This window comes from Manacus vitellinus, unplaced genomic scaffold, assembly GCF_001715985.3.
Source record: "Manacus vitellinus isolate BGI_N305 unplaced genomic scaffold, ASM171598v3 scaffold_23_pilon, whole genome shotgun sequence".
Classification (NCBI taxonomy): Eukaryota; Metazoa; Chordata; class Aves; order Passeriformes; family Pipridae; genus Manacus; species Manacus vitellinus.
The window spans coordinates 1,718,973-1,742,765 of NW_021939718.1; the positions used below are offsets into that span (position 1 = coordinate 1,718,973).

The following is a 23,793-nucleotide window of genomic DNA, read 5'->3' on the forward strand; positions in this document are numbered from 1 at the left end:
GGCAAAGAGACCAACCCTCACCTGGTTACAACCTCCTTTCAGGGAGTTGTAGAGAGTGATGAGGTCTCCCCTGAGCCTCCTCTTCTCTAGGCTAAATAGCCTCAGCTCCCTCAGCCTCTCCTCATAGGACTTGTGCTTGAGTCCCTTCACCAACCTTGTTGCTCTTCTCTGGACCTGCTCCAGCACCTCAATATCCTTCCTGAACTGAGGGACCCAGAACTGGACACAGTACTTGGTATTTGTCACATACATTGTATCTACCATGCCTGCCCTACATCAGAAATTTAGACATTCCAGATGAAATAAGGACAAACAGAATAAAATTTTTTTTTATGGGATAGTGCCACTATCGGATATTTCTGTGTATCAGTGGTCCCTGTTTTTCACATGTTTAATGGCAGGAAATGTATATGGAAAGGACTATGTGCAAATTCCCTGTTTCTCTCATTTTTTCTGTGTCAGCAGCTATATATCTTCATAATCAGAATAGGAAGAAGTAAGGAGAGCACTGATATTTTGACACTGTCTGGACTGAATTGCTTGAAAGATCACAGGACTGCTACTTTGAAAACATAAAATGTTAGCACACATGCTGTGACTGTTAGTGACAAATATGGAGTGATGTTATGGTTCAGCCTCTCATATTATGTGAGATTTCAGAAAAATTACTAGAAGGACCTGAATTAAACCTAAACCTAAACTAAACTAAACTAATCCGAAACCAACTCCTATCAAAAAAAAAAAGAAACAAAGACCACATGGTGACTGTTTCTTCACTGATCCCTTAACATCTATCAGAAGTATTGTTGTTACAAATTTAGTTAAATAAAGATTATTACCAGTGGCCAGTATAACCCATAAAGATAAATTTAAATTTCAACAGATGAAAGATTTGTACTTGCAACCAGGCAACATTACCTTCTAATTTATATAGTTTAAGTAAGTTGAACTTACTAGCAATTAAACAAGAAAGTCTCCTCTGCTCCCTTTAAATGGAACATAGCACAGTGTGTGATACACACACTTGATTTCAGGCTGTTTACGGCTCCACTTGCAGATATTGCAATGACTATGCCATGTGAGAGGCGTTTCCATGAAATTTAAGAGCTAGAGTTGAAGTGGAAAAGCATCCTTTTAAAAATCCTCCTTTGGCAGTGCCTTTCCTTTAGCACATGGGTTTCACCTTTAGTTAGAATTTCATCCAAAATGCATAAAAAGCTCGATTTATATCAAGGAAGTTAAAAGTTGGCTATTTCACTGTGGGTATTTTGTAACCAAGCACCATCTTGATTAGCTCACAGCATACCAAGTCATCAGAATTAATGCTTCTTCATATACAAAAATGCTGCAGGCTTTAGAAACTTCTTGGTACTGCTATTCCTGTTAAGACGGCAATTAAATCGAAAATAAATAGTAAATAAATAAATAAATATTAAATAACTATCATAACCGTACAGCTAAGACAAGTACAGTAGACTAGTGGGTTTTCAGCTAATATGAAGGGATGACTTTAGGGTATTTTTGTAGGTTTCAGAAATAATTGTGGTACTTTCTGCACACTACTCCTTTTGCAATACATATGAAACTATACATAAAAAAGCACCTCATACCAGTATTTAGAAATTGTGTCATTGTTTAAAACCCAGTGCTTTATATACATGGGCTTAAAAAGGTTTTAAAGATCATTGATAAATGATTGATAACAGATAAAAACCTTTTAGCTGTTCCACTTTGTCCCTCCACTCCACTTCCATTTTTTCCACTTCTCACACTATTATAAAATATCTCAAACAGAGAAGGACTTCCTAAATTGCCTATTCTTCTCCTAAAGAGAAGTGAATTTGTGAACCAGGTAGCAATATAATTCTTGCTACTGAAAAAACTTAAATATTAAAGAAATATTGAAACGTAGGCGTTTTTTAGATGCCTTTTTTAAAATATGTTGATGAATTGTCTCGTATGTGTATTTTCTTTCAGTGTCACTAGTGTTCTTTATGTCAAATGACAAAGTAACATTGTCAGCTGTTATATGACGCTATCAAGACAGAACTTTGAACACAATATATAATAACAAGACTATGTAAACACCTAATTTTTTGGTACTGTAGCTACAGCTTATATTCATGCCGATGTGTGTGTCTTGTTCATTCTTAGCACTAAGTCGGTTCAAGTGCAATCAGAGCTTCTTAAGTGTAGGCTGCACACTGCTTTCCAACTATACAAAACAGAACAGATGTTTTAAATAATTTATGCTAATTTTTACCACTCAGGATAACTTGTGCAATACTAGAATATTGTTAATGATATTTTTTAGATACTTTTAGTGTGGGTGAGTGTGGTTAACATAGCAAATTATGAACAGTCATAGCCAAAAAATTTAAGTAATAAACATGCTTTTTACTTATATTGCTCACAAAAATATTTTAGCATATGGTGTATTCATCTTTGTTATGTAGCCACATAGAAGAATGTATCAAAAAAGATAATTTCTTGAAGAGTATTCTTAATCTCTTCCGAAGTTACTGACCTGACCTTTCACTATACATTCAAAAATACAAGTTCACCTCTACCATAAACTGGTGTAAAAGCATAATAAATTTATATATATACATATATATATATGTATTATATATATGTAAAGATAAACTACTATGAATGGCACATTTAAAAACTAGTATTCCACATCACCACAGAAACAGTAATAGATACAATTGTTTTAAATTCATTTATCAGCGGTTAGAGAAAGCATTAGCTGATACATTTAGAAAATATTAGAAAAAATCAAGGAGTTAAAACCAAATCAAATTCAGAGCAATTAAGATTATATAATAGAGAAAGAGAAAAGAAAGATCTGGCTGATTTATTTTTCTCTTTTTTTTTTCCACTTTCCAAAAAAAGGAACTCTAACCAGCATCATTCTGGTGATAAGTATTATGAAATAAGTATCTGCTGTGCAGCACAGCTGTGTGGTTTTTCTAAATGTTTAGGAGCACCTAACAGTAAACACAAACAGTGGCTTTAAGGATATTTCTGTACTAGGGTGTACTTTGATGGTGAAAAACTATAACATGCTAAATGCAGAGGTTTCTGCGTAACAGAAACCGTATTGTACAGAGACACTCCACCTAACACACTGTGGTCAAAAAGTTGATTGAAAGGCATGTTAGATGCAGAAAATATGTTGAATTAGTACATTTTATTTTCTGCAAGTTTAGTTATTTCTAAAACAAGCTTATATATATATGATTCAACAATTGCATTGCAATTTTCTCTAATCAGAGAAAAGTTTAAAGGAGTATTTTAAAGACAGGATTTTTTTAATTTTTTTTTTTTTTTTTGTAGAATTTGAGTGAAGTTTTATTACCTATCTCATTATTCATTCCAAATATCAAAAACCATGATAGAAAAATTTAGAAAGAACTAACTATTAATTATGCATACTTGAGACCAGTGCTGTGGAAAATGTGTTTTTACAATGCTTGAATGATTGTATTTAATGCCAATCCACCTTTTTTTACAGTACATTGACAGAGGCTAAAATGAAATTTACAGTAAGAGGAATAACATTCAGTATACATTTGGGAGAATAAGTGTTCATAGTATTGGCACAAAGCCTCGTCTTTATGAGATGGTCTAGCAAATAGGGATTGGCAATACTTAAAAGTCATGTTTTCCATGGCCTGACATGCTGGGATTTTAAGGTAGTCTGGGATTGCAGTTAGCATTAACTTGCATTAGGAGTGTGACAAGATAAAACAGCAGCCATATGACTCGTGTGCAAATGAATCTTCTTGCCTCAGTATTAAAGTGCAGCGATGCCACTGCTTATGAGTGTACAGGTAATGGTAGCAACAAGTGCAGAATTAGGCAGACCTATAAACTTGGTTGTGTGCCTGTCCTTGACCTATTAAGTACCTTGACTGCATGCTAAATTTGATTAATTATAGGCTTAGCAAAACCATATTTTTTCTTAAAAATCCTTGTCACTGAAAATTATTAGAGAATAAAATATGTGTAAAGAATCACATATATTTAATGGAAATTGCACATATGAAGAAACAGAAGGAGATAAATTCAACCATATAATTAAGTTAAACAGCTTTTCGTAGTTTCCTATTTCGAATCACATGTCTTACTGGAACTTGTAAGCTAATGGAGAAAAAAAGAGGAAAAAAATTGTTTAATGTGCAGGTCTTTCATTGTCAAAGCAGTCCCCATGGAAAATTAGGGTTTTGTACTGAATAATTATATTTTTCATTCTACCTGGATTTTGCATGATGTCTGGGCATTCACTGGCATTCTGAGAATTTATAAGCCCATCCCTATTTTTTTCCTGTGCAATATGACCCCTTGTACTAAAAAATACCAGTTCATATTTCTAAGGATATAGCTTGAAATGAAATAAAATCTGCTATGTGGTTAGAAAAGACCTTTTTTCAAAAGTCTGACTGGCTGACCAGCTTTTGTTTGTTCTTTGTTCATGCTTTAAAACTCTCATTTCTGACATGAATGTCTGAATTTTTAATGCTTTATATTTCTTCAAAACTATTGTGAATGTGTTTATATGAACAATGTATCTCTTTTACGCTACTTAAATGCTGTATAAAATTTCTTTGCTTCAAATCTAGCAGGAGTTGAGGGGTTTGCAATCAAAGTCAGTCGCTATCAAAAATAAGAATTGACTGCACATGTTCAAACGATTTACAAGTGCTAATCTGAGATGCAGTTTTTAAATATTGATGGGAAAGATGTATGCAGTCTAAAGGGTATCTGAATTTAGAAGTTAGAGAGAGATACAGTATCAACACTTCATAGCACCACTAAATGAAAACGTCTCATTCTCCTTGCCTGTACCTCAAGTTTTGTGCAGTGATAATTACATATATTTACTCCCTTATGTGACACACATACACACACATATATATTCTATTTGTTACTGTAATTATATTTATGCATTTGTCTTCTGAACATATTCTATTCAAAGACTACCGCAGTTGCAGTAAAAAGGGAGAAGGACTACAGAGTGTAACTTGTGGGTTTTTTGCTTTTTTTCCAGGTGACCTTTACAAAGAGGAAATTTGGGTTAATGAAGAAGGCTTATGAGCTGAGTGTTCTGTGTGACTGTGAGATTGCTCTGATCATCTTCAACAGCACCAACAAACTGTTCCAGTATGCCAGCACTGATATGGACAAAGTGTTGCTGAAATATACCGAGTACAACGAGCCACATGAGAGTCGAACGAATTCAGATATTGTTGAGGTAAGACTTCATGTATTGCTCTGAGATAGAGGTGCTCCAAGTGAGTAGATCATACCCTCAGGTGACATAGCAGCAGGAGAGCAGAATTGGACAATGTATTGGTTTGGGGGTTGGAGGTGGTGAAGCCAAGACTGAAAGAAAGCTGTGTCTTGTGAGCTGCAAGTTTTATCCTGCTGAGTCTCACAGAAACTTCTGCAATGGGATCTCTGTCCAGCTTTCTGTGCTACTTTGTTCCTGTGTCCCATTAGTCCTCTCCATGTCTTGACCATTACCTACCAGCTGAATCTCCCCTTTGTCTTCTAGTCTCCCCCAGTCACATGCTCTCCAGAAAACATTGCATACCTTGTCTCCACACTCCAAAAGTTATAGTATTGTCTGTCCAGGAGGAACTAAAAATACATTGTAAAAGATGTGAAAGAAGATTAAGAGCCACTGCTTTAAGGCATTTAACTACCCTTTTAAGCTTTTTGATTATTTACAAAGGAAAGATATTTAATAAAATGCAAGAAAAATTTACTTACAATCTACACAATAAAAATGTTTCAGCTACAACATACAGAATGCTATTAATAGAATGTAATAGTAACAATATCAAAGCAGTAGTGTCAGAATGCTAGAAAGGCTTTTTAAATATTGGTTTTGTAAATATATACGGCAATTTTTAATTACAATTACTGGAAATTATTAAACAAAAATTAAAATTTTAAAATTTAAGCTTCTAATATTTGCAGAAAAGTCAGTTTACTTTAAAATCACGTTGGGATTCAAGCTATGCAAAATACATGAAGCCTTCAATGATTTTGTTGCTATAGCAAAGCTCTCACAGTGTTATCTAAGAAATGGATTATATGACCTATACAACTTTGGTTTTCAAAGCATCTGAGTGATTAGCCATCCAATATTATAATATTATAATTTTAAAAAGTATTGGAAGGTTAAAAGTCAGTGAAAATTTATTCCTGAATACCTTGGCACTTAGTTTTTAAAGGTTTTAGTTTCAGATTTTTAAAGAATTTATATGTTGTCTCAAATGAGATTTTGATGCTTTTGGATTCTTCACCTGGGTTAGTCATGTGTTTGAGACTAGGAATGTAAGGAAGTTAGTTATTTACATATAATGTTTTTTATGGATAAAAAAATGAACATTGCTACACTTTACAAAGAGTCAGAGACACACCACCATAGATGCGCAAAAACTGCACTCAGGAATATATATCACTTTTCTGTCTATCCATATGTCACCATCTAGGAAGATACTCTTTTACTTCCTTCATGATTTCCCCCTAGATTTTCTCCCATATTAGAAGAGGGTGAGGTTCTGACAGCAGAACAAAAATTTATGTGATGTAAGACTAGGAGGAAAGTGCATAATGTCTTCCTCCTCTCCATCATCTCTTTTCCTCTCTTACTTTGAATCTTCTGTATAGACATGAAGCCTTTCCTGTCACTTAGATTTTTTAAGCCTATGTCCAACAGAATTCAAATTCTATGTCCAAAATAATGTCCCGTCCTCTTCTAGTGGCAAAAAGCCAGAGTATTCTTAGCAGAAAAGTTTCCTGTGATATCTTTACTTCTTCCTGCAGGCTTTCTTGTGGAAATAGGTGAGTAATCCAGTTAGGGATTTATTGCTTGCTTTACGATGAATGAATACTTTTGATCTTGAGGACTATGGTTTTTAAAGATATCTGAGTTAAAATTTAAAATTACAAATAATGTCTATTTTGTTGTAACTTTTAGATTTTTCAGAAAGAGCACTCACTACACCAGCAAAATTCCTTTCTGCATTAAGAGTGGGCCAGTTTGGATAGGCTGATAGGCAGTTTTGAATGCAGATGTGTAATTTTCTGGCTATACCCAAGGTTTGATGGGCATCCCTTTTTACAGGGATGAAAGTAACAGTACGTAATTTAAATTGAGCAACCTAACAATAGGCAGAAAAGACCAAATTAGGTGAATGTTTATAGTTTTTCCATATGCTCTGTCAGCTTTGAATTTGTTTTTCTGTTATATCTTTCAATGTTTTACCTGAAACATAAAATACTTAAGCTTCATCCATACTGATATGGTTTCAGGATCCAAGGAGTACTTCTGCAGGGTGTAGGTTTTGAACAAGACTATCATGCCTTTACTTGGTATTTAACATCACAGTTACAAGTATAGAAGAGGAATAGAGCCCCTGAAAATATACAATCTGATAAATGGTTTGACTCTTCATGTAGTTTGGGTATATTTTTAGGTACAGGATAGAAATCTGCCACACATTTAAATATTTTAATTTATCAGTTAAACTGACTACATTACACATATTTTCCTTGTAAGGAGTCCATCTTCTTTTCACTTTCAGACGATTAGATTACATACTTACAAGTTCTTAATCTTGTTCTTCCACAGCAATCAACAGCCGCTGAGAATCACACAGTATTACTAAATCTGATCATTTACAATTTTCAATAACTATATTTCAGCAGAAGAAAAGGGCATAGCTGTACTCACAGATTTCTGCACAGAGAAAGAAAACCTTTTTTCTAGATTTATGAAAATTTGAAATATATCTGTCAACTGTATAAAGGTCTTCAATTTAAAATCCGGTTTCTGTTCTCAATCAGCATAATATTAACTATTTAGTTACTATTCAGTTGTGGTAGAACCATGTTATCAGTCATCAGAAGGTGTTATAGTTTCTTGGAAGAATCTATATTCAAAGAAAATTAAAAGCTCTCTAATATGTAGCTGATTACTTTTAAGTTAAACCACTGCTATTCAAATAGAAAAATTGCATAACTTTTCATGTAGATCTGGCTAAAGCTGTTAATTTTATTAAGCAAATGTTTTCAGTTTAATTACTGGGATTAATTACATTTAGCATTTCTGAAGGAGTGAGTTTTCAGGCCATATCTTGTTATTTAAAATATCAGAAGACAGCAAATGTCATACATCTAACCAACATTACACATTTTTCATTACGCTATTTTTCAGGGGAAAATTGGTCCTACCCAACTTATAGATATATGATCTCAATAAATCTGTCTTGATGAAAAATGGAGTGGCTAATATCAAGAGAATTGTAAAGGCCAGTTCCTGTTATTCTTTGAGCTCTTTTCTTTTAATATTTTAAATAAATATCTCATACTTTTTTTACATATGGAACAATTTTATTTGCGTGTAATAAATATAAATGAGATGATGTTTTCCAATTTCTTCATTCAAAATGGTCTTGATTAACAGGCAGTTTGGTATATCTGAGTTTTTCACATCACAAAAATTATCTACCAACCTAATGTATATCAGTTAATACCCACTAAATATACTTACAACATACACAGGTAACTAAAAGTCATTGTGTACTCATGAAGAGGAACATATTTTCATTCAACACTCAAGTTTATCCATTTCAAGCAAGAGTGACAATTATTTTGAGTCTTACCAAAATCTGTATGAAGATATGTATTAGTTTGGGGCGGGGGGGGGGGAGAAGGTATATTCTGGGACTTCTATATTCTGAGACTTCTGTTTAGAGATAACTAGATTCTTCACACTTTATGTCCTCAACCACCAAACCACTCACACCACAGTCATTCATTCATTCAATTTTCCTTCAATTAAAAAGTGATTATTAGTTGCTGGGTACAGTAATTTCTTTTAAAGAATAGCAGAAACTGTGCAGAGTTCCTTCAACACTGGGAAAAAATATTAATTTATTATTTATGCTACCTTCCAAGTGTGTATGTAAATACCAACAATAATATATTCAGCACAGTTGCATAGAACTAGGCAATAACTTTCTTATGGCAATAAGGAGATGGGGAAGAGAAAATGTCAGAGTTTTACAGCAGTTGAGTATGTGCATTATGCATTCTTTGTATTTATTAAAAATGAGGCCAGATCCTCTCCTTGTTTCTGTAAAACATAAGTGATTGTAACACAGCTTATGTCAGTGATATTTCACTGCCACACTCCTCTGATTAACAAGAATCCAGTACTGTAAACCCACTGCTTAGGAGCTCATAAAGGACATCGCCCTTAGATTGAAGGGGACAGATTTCATAGCAGAAATACTGGGAAATGTTTGCATCTTGACTTCCAATGGAATTAGAACCCTAACGATGTTACAGAAATATGCTGTAATTCTTCAGCTAAACCATCAAGCCTTTGCTGATTTAAGGTGAAACTTCCTGCCTGTTTTCTCTCTCACTGTCCCTTTTTCCTTGACATTTCTTTCATGTCAAAGCATCAGCTACTGTTTCAGCTTTAGCAGACCTCTAGTGAGTTTTCACTAAGTCCCGATTTTGATTCAGTTTCTCAGATACTGAGTTTAATGCCCTGGTCCTTTCTCTGCGTGCACATAAATCGTTCCTCCACAAATCACTCACCACTTTATCTTTCAGCTCTTTTTAAGCTCCCAATCCATTAATTTCTTTGACCCTGCTGCTATTATTGTCCCTCTTTCTCCAACTGGTTTCTATTCCTCTGCTGATTCAGTGGTCACTGCCTTTAGTTCAAGTTCTCCTACTAGGTCAGCCCTTTCAAATTCATCCCATTAAACCTATCTTCCATTTTCAGACAAACATCCATCCACCTTCTCAGTTCCCCTCTGCTATACCACTAGTCACTAGTAGAGAAAAAAGAGGAACATAGACTTCTTTCATCTTTCTCTTTGTTTACTGAGGTTCTATGTCATGAGTGTTGATCACCTGCCAAATCTCTTAATTTTGCAAAATTCACTGTGTAAAACTCCTACTTTGTGCACATGCACACACATCTGTCTGATATTTGCAGCTGTCTTTTACCTTACAAAAAGCTCTCCCATGAGCTCAGTGTCTTTTCCTTTTCTGAAATATCTCTCTTGTTATCTGCTTTTGACTGTATCTTTTTCTGGCGTCTGGTTTCAACTACATCTTTATTTCTCATTTTTCTTTTTTTTTCTTCCACCCTCCCCCCCAGTTCTTAGAAGGGTTGCAGGGTCCTCAACATAGACTTTTACATATAGGAAGATGTCAGCTTCTGCAATACAGTGTGATATCTTTCTGCTTCAATAATACCTTATCCTCATTTGGTTTCTTATCTGTACATTTTCTTACTCTGCATGTTTTTTTTCACCTGAATATGTATCAAGTGTATTATCCCCTTTCACGCACCTCTCTGCCCACTCCTACAATTTTGCTGTATTCTAGTGTACACTGACAGGTCAGCTCAAAGTATTTACAGTCCTACTTCAGATATGGCACAGTAGAACATTGCAAAATAAGGTGATAATACAGTAACATGATTCTCCATGTAATATGTATCAATACTGTTTCTGTCAAATAATGTTTATATCTCTCTTGCCAAGGACTGACTTTAGGCAGTTTTTGAGAGTCTTTTGATCTTCAACTCATCTTCAGTTTCATCCTTCTTAATCTTCTCCCAGTTGCATGCCAGGACATACTTGAGAGTGTCATCAAGTTGTATTCTCCTTTGTCTCTTGTCTCTTGCTCTTTCAGTCTGACTGTTAGGGGTTGATTTTCCATTACACCTGATGCTCCTCTATCCTCTTTTCCCTCTCCTTTCTCATGGAAATTAGGTAAGTATGGAAAACTTGAATTGGGTGAACTCTTGCTTTTTATTGCATAGTGATAGTGAAGATTTCATCAAGAATTAATCTAAACTACTCTAGGAGATTAATTATCTTAGGGCCATTGTGATGCAGCTGCAGGTTTGCCATGGGGAAAAAAAAAAAGGGGAATAGTTCTAATTTGCAATAATATGTCACATTGTTAAATAATTTACACATTATAGACTCTTTTTTATGGATAATGAACATCTAGCATTGTTCTTTTAACCTGATTTGCATAGGATCATACATCTTCATTGCTCTAGTAGCTGCTGGTGAATTGACCTTTTACCTTTTACAGAGTATTTTCCCTTTTCCAATGGACTCCTGTATTTGGAAGAACAGTCTGAACATAGCAAAAGAATTGTGTGCCATTTGCAGCAGCATTTTCCCCTAAGAGGAAGAAGGGAGGTTCTGAACATGTGAAATTCTCCCTGCAGATTGCTCATCCTTTGTGTTTTACAGCACACAGGGAAATCTTCACAGACCTATATGTTAAAATGGCAGGGAACAAAGTAATACCAAGCCCTATAGGGGAGTGGAATTTAGAATTTTTTTCTTGTGTGTGTTTTGCTTGTTGAAAAAAACATTTTTGCTCTGAAAAAAAAAATGTGTCAAATGAAAGCATACAACCAGTGATAGACAGCAATACATTCTTCCACAGGCTTGTAGAAAAACTAGCTTGAAATGAAAATCCAGTCACTTTTAGTATAACTAGCCACAACATGTTAGTAAGCATGAAATACTGCTAAATTTCCTTGAGGGACTTGAGACTTAAAACTTAATACGGCTTTAGCACATTAAAAGGTTGGAGTTGATGAGAATGGTGCTTGGGAGTCCATGGGCAGTACTTGTGCCTGAGAGGAATACCATGGTCCTGTTTTGCTTATGGACTTACTGCACATTATCCCATCAATCCTTACAGATGTGCTGTGCATCCTAGAGCACATGTAGGATTAGTCACCTGATGTGGAAATTCTGAATGAGATGAAAAGAAAAGAAAATTTCTTCTGTCAATTATTTCTAAAGGTCACAGAGCTAATGACTAGCTAGGAGGTTAATTAGATTCTGAAAGCCTCTTCATATCAATTAAGACTCTTATATGTATATTTGTAGTAAATAAGCTCATATAACTCTCTGAATATTCTCTTTTTTAGGAAAATTAAGGCAACTGTTGTAGCTTGTTTAATTTAATAAGTGTATTTTCTTCTCTTGTCATCATAACTTAATACTACGTATAAACAAGCTGTGAAATACACATCAAGTCAGGTCTTGAGCTGTTGAAATCAGGGAAATTCTTTCAACTACCATGGGCTGAAGATCTGGGACAGTATAGAAAGTAAGCCTGTATGTAAGAAAGGTTATTCAGGGTGATCTAAAGACAGTACAGTGTATTGGATACTGCCCTGGACTAGAACTCATGAGACTTGGATTTTATTAATAGCTTTGCCAAGTACTGTTGTGTGACCTTGGATAAGTCACATTTCCTCCTAATGCTTCAGTTTCCCTGTCTGTAATATGGGGATAGCACTATTGATTTCCTTTGTAAATTGGTTGAAGATCAGTTGTTCAAAAAACAGGTACTGTTACCAGTACTACAGGCCAGGAGATGTTTGGAAAGGGTCAGCTGACCAAAGAATTTCCTTTGGATGATTATTTAGGCTTTTTAAATACCTTTTTTTAATTTGTAGTAAATATGAGCCAAACCACCATTATCAACATCATGTATGACAAAATCATGGGACTGACTTCAAGATTTTCAGCATTTTTTAAATATTCCTTTGGTCTTTCTTTGTTTGCTATCCTAGTATTGAGCCTTTGGAAAATATGTTCATAACCTAATATCCTTATGTGAGTTTTTTCTATGTTTTTCCTAGCCATGATTACTACAGAAAAAAATCTCAGAGGGAAAAATATCTCATTTTCAAAAGTACTAAAAATCTGTCCATTTTATCAATCTTAATTTAATTTTTTAAAGCATTTACTTTAGAAATATGTCTCTTTTAAACAGAAACTGATATTCTCACCTAATCTTATTATTCTGTCAGTTTGGGCTTAATGTAAATAGTAGCTATTACAAGACCATAAGAGAAACTTCAAAGCTGGAAAACTGGGGAAGGCAATTCTATTCTGTCCAAAGTAGTCCCTCAGTGGGACTACTGTTCCAGTCAGTGGTAGTGACCAAATTAGTCCCTCTACTGCACCCAATAGGTAGCAATTTATTCCCTTCCTTCCACTTATCCTCATGAGATTTTTGACTCTTTATCTTCCTAGGCTATTGTTAAAGCTCTCCTTGATAACTCTGCAGCTTCCTGTTACTGTGCATTTAATGAGTGACAGACTTTTGTTACTTTTCAGGCTAGATGAAGAAAGTCCGAGGGTCTGATGTGGACTGTTCTTTTATTTTTCTCTAATATATTTCAAATTAATTCAGTATGTGACAAATGCAACTAAGGGAAAGTTGTCATACAGCTTTGGTTTTTCTCAAAAACACAAACAAAAAAAGTTATTTCCATTATGATTTATTTCAACAAAGATCTGGTTAACATAAAACGTAGTTTGTAATCCTAATGTATCCCAAATGAAAGTGAAGCCGCTTGTTTTTCTGTGTTATGGAAGAAGAGAGTAGGAACAGAAAAAACTAAAATGGGTGCAAAGTTGGTTACTCTGACCCCATGGTACAGCAAAAGCAAATTTTTTTGATGGATTGTTGTAAAAATGCTGTGGTGACAAAGGTGAAAAATACGTGCAGAATATCAATGTGTTTCAAACTCTGTTCATACTGTCTTTCTTTGTCAGATTGGGATCTTAAAGCTGTATTTATTAAAACAAAATCTATTTCACAGATCACTGTTTCTTTCTCCAAAACATGATATATAAGAAGCTGGAAAAATCTTACCTGTCTGTGTAACATTCTTATAACTTAATAGTTCCAAAGTTTTATCCCAATCTAGACATTGGAAAACGTTCTTTGTTTTTGTAGTCACTGTTTCACATAGTAACAGCTTGTTGTATTTTGGTGTGTTTGCCAGAGGGTAGGTTTATTTTTAAATCCCTGAACTCTGAATTTTCTTTATTTTTCCAAGATTGGAAACAGCTGAAATGCCTGGAGTTACAGGTTGAAGGGCTTGCTTCACAATATGAGATGGGAAGCCTCTTCCCCACCCCCATGTGTTTTTCTTCTTTTAAATTTTTCCTAACAATGTCCCTTAACTGATATTTGTCTAAAAATAGAAAACATTCTAGCTAAAAATAGCTTGGCGTTCAGTCTTGCCAAGGAAAATGGAGAGGAATAGGCGTGGAATAGAAGGCTGAGTAATCCAGCTCTATTCATTCACAGATCCCTTTGAGAATGCAGGCAATGATAAAGTGCCCTCAAAAAACCACAGGCCTGACTTGCTCTCTTCAGACTCCTAGGTGCCAATAAATATTTTAGCCCAAGGATATATTTTTTTTTCACTCATAGATCGTAAACACTTTCTGAAAGACAAGGCTTTGTTTCACAGAAGCTAACTTACTGTCAAAAATAGCTGACTTTCCTAAGGTCTTTTTTTTTTTTTGACTTTCCATGTTTTTTAATTTATTTTCAGATAAGTAATGACTTCAGTGTTCTGTCAAGAATTACCATGAAATGTCACATATCTAGCATGAATGAATAAAAAAATAGATGCTTTTCATTGATTTCATGTGCCCTTAAAACTTCACATATCAGTAATAAATAAAAATTTATTACTCTGATTCTGAACAGTAAAAGTGAATGAATAGACATTGTGTATTTCACTGAAAAATCAAAATTTAGCTGCAAAGCACTTCTGCCTATATATAAGTGAAATTTTTCATTTATAATTGTTCTGAAACTCAAATTTCACCAAGAGGGAAAGGGAGATTGGAATGGAAGGAGACAGAATCTAATTTACTACAAAGCAGGAAATTTTCGTCTGAGAAGCTGTCATATTTGAGAAAGTCAGTCTTGTTTTGTGCTGCAGTTTTTCATTTCACATCATTACGGTATTGCAATGTGAGGTATCAGTAATACTACATGGCAGAAAAGACACCAGGAAGGGCTAAGCATGTTATTTAAAACAAGAACCTGTGTTGTTGTTTTGTATGGTGCTTTTTACATTTTGGATTTTGAGTTTTTGTCTTTTGCTTTTTGTTTAAATCTCACTAGTGGTCAAACACAGCAACAGGGTGTGGAAATGTCAGCACAGTTCACAGGATTATTTGAGCCTGAGTATTGTTTTGTTCGGTTCCTGTAATGCTGCTTGTGATAAGACTCTGGAGACAAAGGACGATAATTGATGGAAAGTGACTTAAATCACTCCAAAAAGAATCAAGGTCCTTGTATTTGGGTACATCGACTCTTCTGGTCTCCTTCCTCCTTGTAAAGCATTTTGTCTTCTTGCATGTTGGCCCCCCGCTGCTCATTGTAACAGGGGCAGACCACAAGTGATTCCTTTATGCAGCACACAGGGTGTAATTGTGTCTGTGTGGTGTATTAGTAACTACCAAGGCTGAATTCAAGTATTGTATCTTCACTGCAAGCACGGAAAAATAGGACACACTACCGTGCATTGCCATTTTCAACCTAGATAGTGAGCTACTTATAGCTGTGTTCCAGACACAAAGGCTTTTCTGAGCAAACCCATTTTTCATTTTCATCATTGAAATATCTCTGCTTTGTAAGGTAAATACAAAATGTGGTTATTTACCTGGATTCCTACACAGTAGTAATAATCACAAGTGTAGAAATACCACATCTTCTCTTACCTTACAACTATCTTTAATGCAAAGTCCTGACCTCGCCCCCTTTTTCCCCAAGACTTTTTGTTTTATTGGGCTCCCATAAGCTGTTGACTATGCTTTTTCAAACCAATATTAAAGATTATGCAACACTGAGTTTCTAGCAAACTCAATAAGTGATGCACAGTTTTTCATGTGCTTACACATGAGCAAGGGTTTTACTTAGTGTATAAGTATTTCCAGATGTGGGCCCTTAGCCACCACTCATAGTTGCATTAGGTTAAAAGAGCCCTATGGTATCAGAAGCCAAAAAATTCTGCTATGCAAAGTCCATCATTCAGGTTTTACTAGATCGCTGATTAAAGCCTATAGTGGCCAATGGAAGCCTTCTGACTTACTTCACATCTGTCTGGTTACAGTTCCTGGCACAGACAACAAACAGTTTCTACAGATTCTGTCACCTTTTGCACTAAGCAGCACTAAAATAGGTCTCAATTCTAAAAGGATTTGTCGGAGTCCTGTTTCAGACAGTAAAACTATTCATAAGAAGAAAATTGAAGGCTCCTGCAAATCTCTACAGAATCGTGGCTCTTTCTTTGAAACAGTCCCAGTGTCAGGAAGGGTGGCAGAGTTAGGACCTAAATAGTTCGTACTATGAGTAGCATTTATGTATCTATACTGAGAAGTAAAACGCCCTGCTGCAGAGCTGAGAACAAGTGAACCCCTTCCCTGAGTAACAAAGGCACTCTGCAAGGGTAACTTCATCACCAGAGAGGATCGGCATACAAAAGTCAGTGTAATCCTGGCTTTTTGCCTACTTCAATCACCTGCTATGGACCTGGCGTGTAAAATGTTCTTCTCAGGCCAGAACACCTTACCCTTTTCTTTCATATGAAGCAAAATACCTACATACCTCACCTTCCCTGGACTGCACACAGTTAACACTGTATGTTCTTGAGATGCGTTTCCACAGTTTTCATAGCTGTGGCAAAAGTTCTGTTAAACTTCAAAATATGCTGACTTTTCTACCTTGTTACAGTAAGAAGGTATAAATTAATTATTTACTTGTGTACTATAAAATTTGCATCCATCCTTTATGTATTATGTTCTTCATATTGATTAGACTCCATTTGCCCTCAATTCAGGGAGGCATCTACATGTGTGTTTATATAAAAGACAATTGAATTGAATGTGAGTTACCAAATTTGTACAGCTATAAAACCTCAAACACATATGATTTGTTTTCTACATTTTTAATAATTACAGGTCTAGTGGTCAGCTGTGAATTAATGTCCATAGTCCAGAACTGTTGAGCCTCTTAAATCTTAAATAGCCATTGTTTTTTGCATTAGAATACAGCCTTATAACAGAGCTTCAATCAACATTTTCTTTATGAAGAAATTTATAAATCCAAAACTTTATGAGTTTATGTTTTCCTTACTTAATTTTGGCATGAGTGTTTCTTTATATGGTTACCAGTTAATGGAGGAGTAAAATTATTAAAAGTTGCATAATCTGCCTTCTAAACATTTCATTGATTTTTCTGTATGATAGACAATAGTGTTAAAGGCCAAAATATGTGATACATTGGATATGCTTGCATTTCAAAAATCTCAAACTCATTTATTTATATCATCCTGTATAATCTATGGCCAACTATATTTATATTTTATAATACAGAGTTATAAAAATGATCATTCACTTTACTTTGGGTTGTTCAAGTAAAGGTTTATTTCTTTGATCAAATGTTCCAGCACAGAGGCTGTTCAAAGAAAGCAAATTATAGAAGAGTTGATAAGAATACTTTAAACAACACACAGCTGATACAGATTGATTCAAAAGAGATCAAAATCTTGACAAAGGAGCAGTTCCTAATGGAGTACATGGTGTATATTTAAATTACTACAATATAATCATGGCTATAGCATGAAAAACATAAAACGTGTAAATTTTCCTTTCATTTTTACACTGCAAGGCTTGGTTATTACATACTTCTAGCATGTTCAAACATATATCAGTAAGCTGGAAGCTTTACACTTTCTCTCTTGTGCCTTAGCAGCTAAGCTGTACTTTTTTAACCTATGTGAGAAGCTTGCCTCCTTAGATGTAAATTTTCACACTACCCACATAAATTGTTTAACTCATGAATAAAAATTCATAATTATGCTCATTACTTTTCATCCTATGTCTGAAAATATTTCACAGAAGTGACTAAACAAAAACTTTAAGAAGTGACTAAACACAAAATGTTTAAAAAATTATCCAAAAGCCTCATCTGGATGCACATGAACTTTGTGAAGGATCTGTTATTTAACCTTGAAGATTACTATGGACCAATTTTATTAATCCAATCTGATCCAAAATTGAGTCTTTTCGAGTCCCACTTCAAGATCCAAAGGATTTTAACAGACTTTCCTCAAGCAAAAATGCCAACAAGCCGTAGAACTCTGTCCTCTGTCTAGTTCTGTTTCTCTGACCCAATGAACATTGCATTTGCTAATGAACAAAAACAAAATATTAAAGCAGAGTTAACCTCTTTCAAGAACATGGGAAGCTGAGTAAATCCTATCCCTTCTAGGGATATGGAAGAAAATAACTTTGAGTCCATTCAGATCAAAGAAGAAACAGAACCTGTGTTTCCAGTTTCCAGTTAGCATGTTTCTAACCACTGTCTGTTATACAGAAAATCTGCAACAGCAACCTTTTATTAAAAGAGAAGAGTGAGTCTTCCCAGGGTCTTTGAAAGGTTACCTGTAGGAGGGGGCAGTATGCTTGAGTCAATGCCTGAATACCCAGTAGGGCTTTATGGAGGAAGGCGTCTCTGCAGCCCTGGGTGAACAGTGTAATTTCTGATGAGGGATAGGATTTCCGAAAACCCACTTACTTGGTCTGGGTCACTCACAACTTCATCACATGCTGCAGGTTTGGATCCTGTTCTGTAGCATCAAACTCTTCCTGTGCCTCAGATCCTAACACAGTGTGAATTCCTCTCTGAAGATCAGGTGCCTAAATAGTAAGTATTACCAAATTGAGCTTTCTATGTCCCTAAGTCCTTTACTGGATCTATTCCATAGCCCTTCTTTGTCGTAAGACCCTTCCTTACAGCGAGGGAATTGCAGCAGGGTGTGGACTGCTCTTTATGGTTTCAGTGTAAGCTCAAAGCAAAGTGGCTAAGAAGGAACACTCCTCATTGACCATTTGCCTACCCTGTCACTTTAAAAAGTGGGGTTTTTTCCAAAGAATGCTTGCTATCATTTCACTGTCCTGGAGACATCTTCATTTCTGGCTTTCAAACTGGGAGAAGGTGGAGGGGTGGTAGTTCTTCCTAACTGGCTTCATTAGCAGAACCCTTGAACAGCTAGCACCCCTAGTTGTAGATACCTATATATGTGTAAATATAATTTGACAATTGTGAATTGACCTGTATCAATAGTAAACAGATTTAGTAGGACTAAACTTACCTGATAGTAATGCCCATGAGAGATTCACAACTGTAGCCTGAACAGAAGGGAAGTGATTCTGAGCTTGGACTTGAGGTGAAACACTGGGTCCCAAGGGTTATAGAAACTTCTTTTGTCTCTCCCACAGATTAAATTTTTCATTGTTTTCTGTTAAGGAGTCTGAGAAATCCTCTACTCCTGTACTCAAGGGAGAAACGCTCTTAATTCCACCTCCTTTTTCATGAAGGGTGATTGAGTAACAGAGCTGACTAAACCTAAACATTGTACAATTAAGTCTGCTTACTGCTGATCTCCACAATCAACTCAGTGGCAGGAATAAAAGAAGTACTCGTTCAATTCTTGCTATCGCTATGTTATTCTGTTGTCTTGTGATATAGCATACCTCGGGGAGAAACAGGAATCTTGCCAACTTTGCAATCAATGGCAGTAAGCTTTGCTGCAGCTTATTCAAAATTTTCACGTTGTGGAGAAACCCTAGGCAAACCTCAAGACTGTGAACCTCTCTATAAACACTAGGACCAAAATTTTGCACTACTGAGCTGGAAAAACTCTTGTACTCTGATTGCTTATAGGCCCATTGGCCTCTTCATGAAAAGGATCTTCTAGCATTACTGACTTTCATTAAAATTTTAGTTATTTAGGACACTGCTGGTCCCTTTCACTACATTAAGTGCTGTTTGAAAGGCTGGGCCCACTGAAATCAGTCAGGATCTCTTTACCAGATCTTTGATTTTAATATATCAATAGTAAGAGGCAAAGTGATGTGTATTTTGAGGTAATCTCATCTTCAATCTTATCACAGTCTCTACTTTCTTTGGCACAGTTAGCTTCTGACTGATTTTAAAATAGAATTTTTGTATTTAGACACAGAATAAATGTTAGAAACCCTGAAATTTTCCTTTATCACCCCAGGTAATACTCTTTACCTTTCCTCTAAGTTGTTTTCTTGCACTGTAAAAGCTCTACAGAGCTTACGAAAGAGCTCTCACCTCTGTGGCAGCAGGCTGCTGACTGCACACAGCTCAGAAGATAGCCAAGATAATGGCATAAGTAAAAGAGCTTGCCAAAATAATTTCAGTAGGAAATGCTGTTGTTCCATATCTCGTCATGATGGTTTCAAGTTTGGTCTGTAGCTGGTCCAAACCTCCAGCATGGCAAGAACGGGAGTAGTACTTTACTACCTGTGGATTTCAGCTCCTTGTTAGGTAAGGATCCTGTATTCCTTGTACACAGCCTGAGCATGTTAGAAAAAAAGTCAAAATGTTACTGACTTCTGATTGTTTTTCTCAAGATAGCCAGAAGTCAATCAGGATTACCTTTTTTTCAGGAACACAGTCCTCAAAACACTGTGTCTGTGTTGCAAAACACCGTGAAGTGACTTATCACATAGGAGGTCAGTTCTTTAAAACAAATGCAGTCCTTCAGGCTGCTCTGGATTTGGGATTTTCAGTCAGAAAAGTTCCCCTTCTTATATGTGACATGACTCTGTGAGACTCTGAGAAAACAACTGTGGTATATGGAGATGTGAGTGCCCCCATGCTATTTATTGCCTTTCCTGCGTTGGAGGTCACCACCTTCACAGCGGAGTCAGAGGAAGGGAATGCATGCCCACCTCTTGGCTGCTCCACCTCTGCAACTCTAGCATGGGGTGGGCAGTGGCAGTTGGCAGGGCAGAGCAGGCAGCCCTGCGCAGTGATTTTTGCTGCAGCAGCAAGAGATGCCAAAGCTGGTCAGAGCCCACAGCTAAGCTTTCACCAAGTGAAACAGAACCTGCTATGCCCACGTTCACAGTGTCCTTCATGCCTATCTCTACCAAGTCTTAGAAAAGTTAAATAGGCTGAAATCTTATTTATTTGTCTAGATCTCCAGCAGAATTAGGGGACTCAAGTGGAGACATCTTTTGTAGCCCACAGAATTTTCTGCGTGTAAAGACCATATGATTAAAGATTTTAAGATCTCAGACAGTAAGACTTTGGCAGGCCAATATACCAATTCATCTTACAAACCTGTAATTGTATCCAAAAAAAGAAATCCAGTTTTACAATGAAAAACCATGACGTTTAGAATGTTTTAGCTGCTTCCAGAAGCAGCTGAAATTTTCAACCAAGACATTTAATTTCTGAATTGAGAATTTTCCCTTCCCTTCCTTTCCCTTCCCATCTCTTTTTCTTTTTTTCTCCTTCTCGGCCATGATTTTTCTAGTATCTCTGTAAACTGTGTCTTGAGTCTGCTTCTGACACTTCTGTTTTCTCAATAAGAACTAGAAGCTACTCTTTTTCTAAGGTTTTCTTCTTTCCCAAGCACAACACCAAAATTGACCATTATGTTGTTAATTTAACTTATCTTCTGTTCAACAACGCTGCAGAGGTCAGCATGTAAAGCAAGTTTTGCAGGTGTATGTGAGGGTCTGTCTGTCTATATCAAATTTAGACTCCTGGCTGAGTACATTGCCACTTGCTTCGGTTTTTCCTTCTTATAGCACGCCAATCATACTGGTGGATACTGTCATTCGGCTTTTTATAGAGGAAGAACTATAGTAAAGTAAATTAACAAAGCCTATGCGGGAAGTTGGTAAGAGAAGTGGAGCTAAACTGCATCTTCTGGAGGTGCAGCAGCAGCTTAACCCTCGAATAATCTTATGTAAAGGGGCTTTTGCCTCCATGATAGCACAGTTTGCAATAATGGAGATTTAGAATTCCCTTGCCTGGAAAGCTTCCTAAATTATCAAAAACATTTTCAAAATCTGACAAGTTTTTGCTTAGTTGGTCATTTTTGATTCTTTCCTTTTGTGAGAAGTGCTTACTTCTCTCAAGAAAAGAGCAGAGTGCTAGGAGCAGTATAACATATAAAATTATTATTCAGGAAAATACTTGTTTGAGGGATCAGCTTTTGGGGATAATCATCCAGTTCTGGAGTTTCATCCAACTATTCCATGCAACTCCTTACTGTACTTTCTCACTCCTTTTTTTCTAGTGTTTAGTTAATTTATCTGGAAATTTCAGGTTGCAAAGTTTCTGTCTGCATTTTACCACCCCTGTAGGATTTTCCATAGGAAAACAAAACCCAGTTCTTTGTTTCTAGCAGATGACACTTTGGTAGGCATATCCTAGTATAGAGATTTTAGCAGCTCTTTAAGGATAGACACAATTTGCACAAATGTTTCAGGTAAATGGCAGAACTTATACATACAGGGGAAAAAAACCATCTTAAATCAAATATGAAACTCTGCATTGTTTGAGTTATCTGTTTTCATAGTTTAATCACGGACCAGTTTGGATTCTCAAATACTGCTTGCTTACTCTAAACTTCATTAAGAGACTTTCTTCTCTTTATGCTTGGTGACAGCTTGACTCTATTAGCAGAACAGTCAGCTGATGGGTACTGGTTTGTGCTATTTAAGGCCTTCATACTGCAATGAAAGAGGAGGCTAAAGTTTCAGAGATTTAACCTCTATTGGAATTTACTATTTTTGAAAAATATATTGATTTGGCCATTTTTACCAATAGATAAACAATTATGACACTATAAAAATAAAAGTAAATGTTCTTCTTCCTTTAAAAGGAACTGCTATTCAGCAACATTTACTCACTGACATACTGGTACCTTTTTTTTTTTTTTTTGGTGATACCCTGTCATTTGATCCACTATAAAATAAGTGTTCAAATTGTGGAGGAAAAACAAAGCTGTTCAGAACATTGATACATTCAAGATTTTTATGGGAGACCTCCAAAGAAAACTCAGGTGCTGAAGGAAGTGGTATTCTTGTCTTAGTGGGTGGTATTTTCACTGCTGAGTCAGTACTGCAGAGTTGAGTGCTGCTAGAGGTGCCCTGTTTCAGATGAAATAGAAAAGCAAAATGTTGTGGTTATCAGAGATTCCCTGGCCCCATGGTTGAGAGTGAAGGTGTTTGCCTCATGGTCTAGGAGAAATTCCATCCCAAGTAACTCATATCATGTGTTACAATTTTATTTGTCTGAGGTACCTATCATTTCTGCTTCTGAAAACTTCACTGGCTATTGTAGGTACAGATGTCGGTGATATATTCTCCCCAGGATGGTTACATTTTAATGATCTGTAAAGCAGATCCTAAACGTATAATTTCACAATCTCTGTGGAATCTTTTAGAGCATAAATAATGCTCAAAATATATGCAAAGAATAATTTGTGTCAGCTGTCATTCTTTCTGGTAGTAAGTTTTTGTGGCAGAAGATTCTGTAAATATGTGTTACTCTGTATGTCAAATTCCTCAAGTTCCGTATTTCACATTTTTTACGTATTTTGAATATGGCATTTAGTATTAAAGGTTCCCATTTATATCATGGAAAGGCACCAGCTGCTTTGAAATAGTTATTTTTTTCTGCAGACATTTATATTAAGCCCTGCATATTTCAAATACTGTATATATCAAGAGATAGTAACACTGATGTAACAAACTTGGTAACACCACTGTACATCTAGAATAACTTGACTGGTATCTATCCAGCTGTTCCAAATCCAGCTACAGATTTACACTACTGTAAATGAGATCTGACTTCAGCCTTGTATTTGTGTATATGTCTGACTAAATTAGACACAAATGAAAATGTTGAGGGTGGTGCTCCATCTGGAAGTGCTGGAGCCAGAGGAGGATTATGATAAACATAAAAAGAAAGAGAGAAATAACCTGTTGATGATTATAGTGTTTATTTTTAAGGGGCCTCATATTCCCTAAAGAAGTTGAAATGAACTACTGTAAAGTT

General features: G+C 35.8%; 1 protein-coding gene across 16 annotated transcripts in view; it reads left to right on the forward strand.

Annotated features, from left to right (window-relative positions):
* The window catches only part of MEF2C (myocyte enhancer factor 2C), a 135,907-nt gene that overhangs the window by 66,231 nt on the left and 45,883 nt on the right, over nucleotides 1–23,793 (forward strand). For all 16 annotated transcript variants that reach the window (XM_018072816.1, XM_018072819.1, XM_018072828.1 and 13 more), the window contains one exon: nucleotides 5,057–5,260. In XM_018072816.1, coding sequence (XP_017928305.1) covers nucleotides 5,057–5,260 — 204 coding nt within the window. The remainder of the gene's footprint in view (nucleotides 1–5,056; nucleotides 5,261–23,793) is intronic.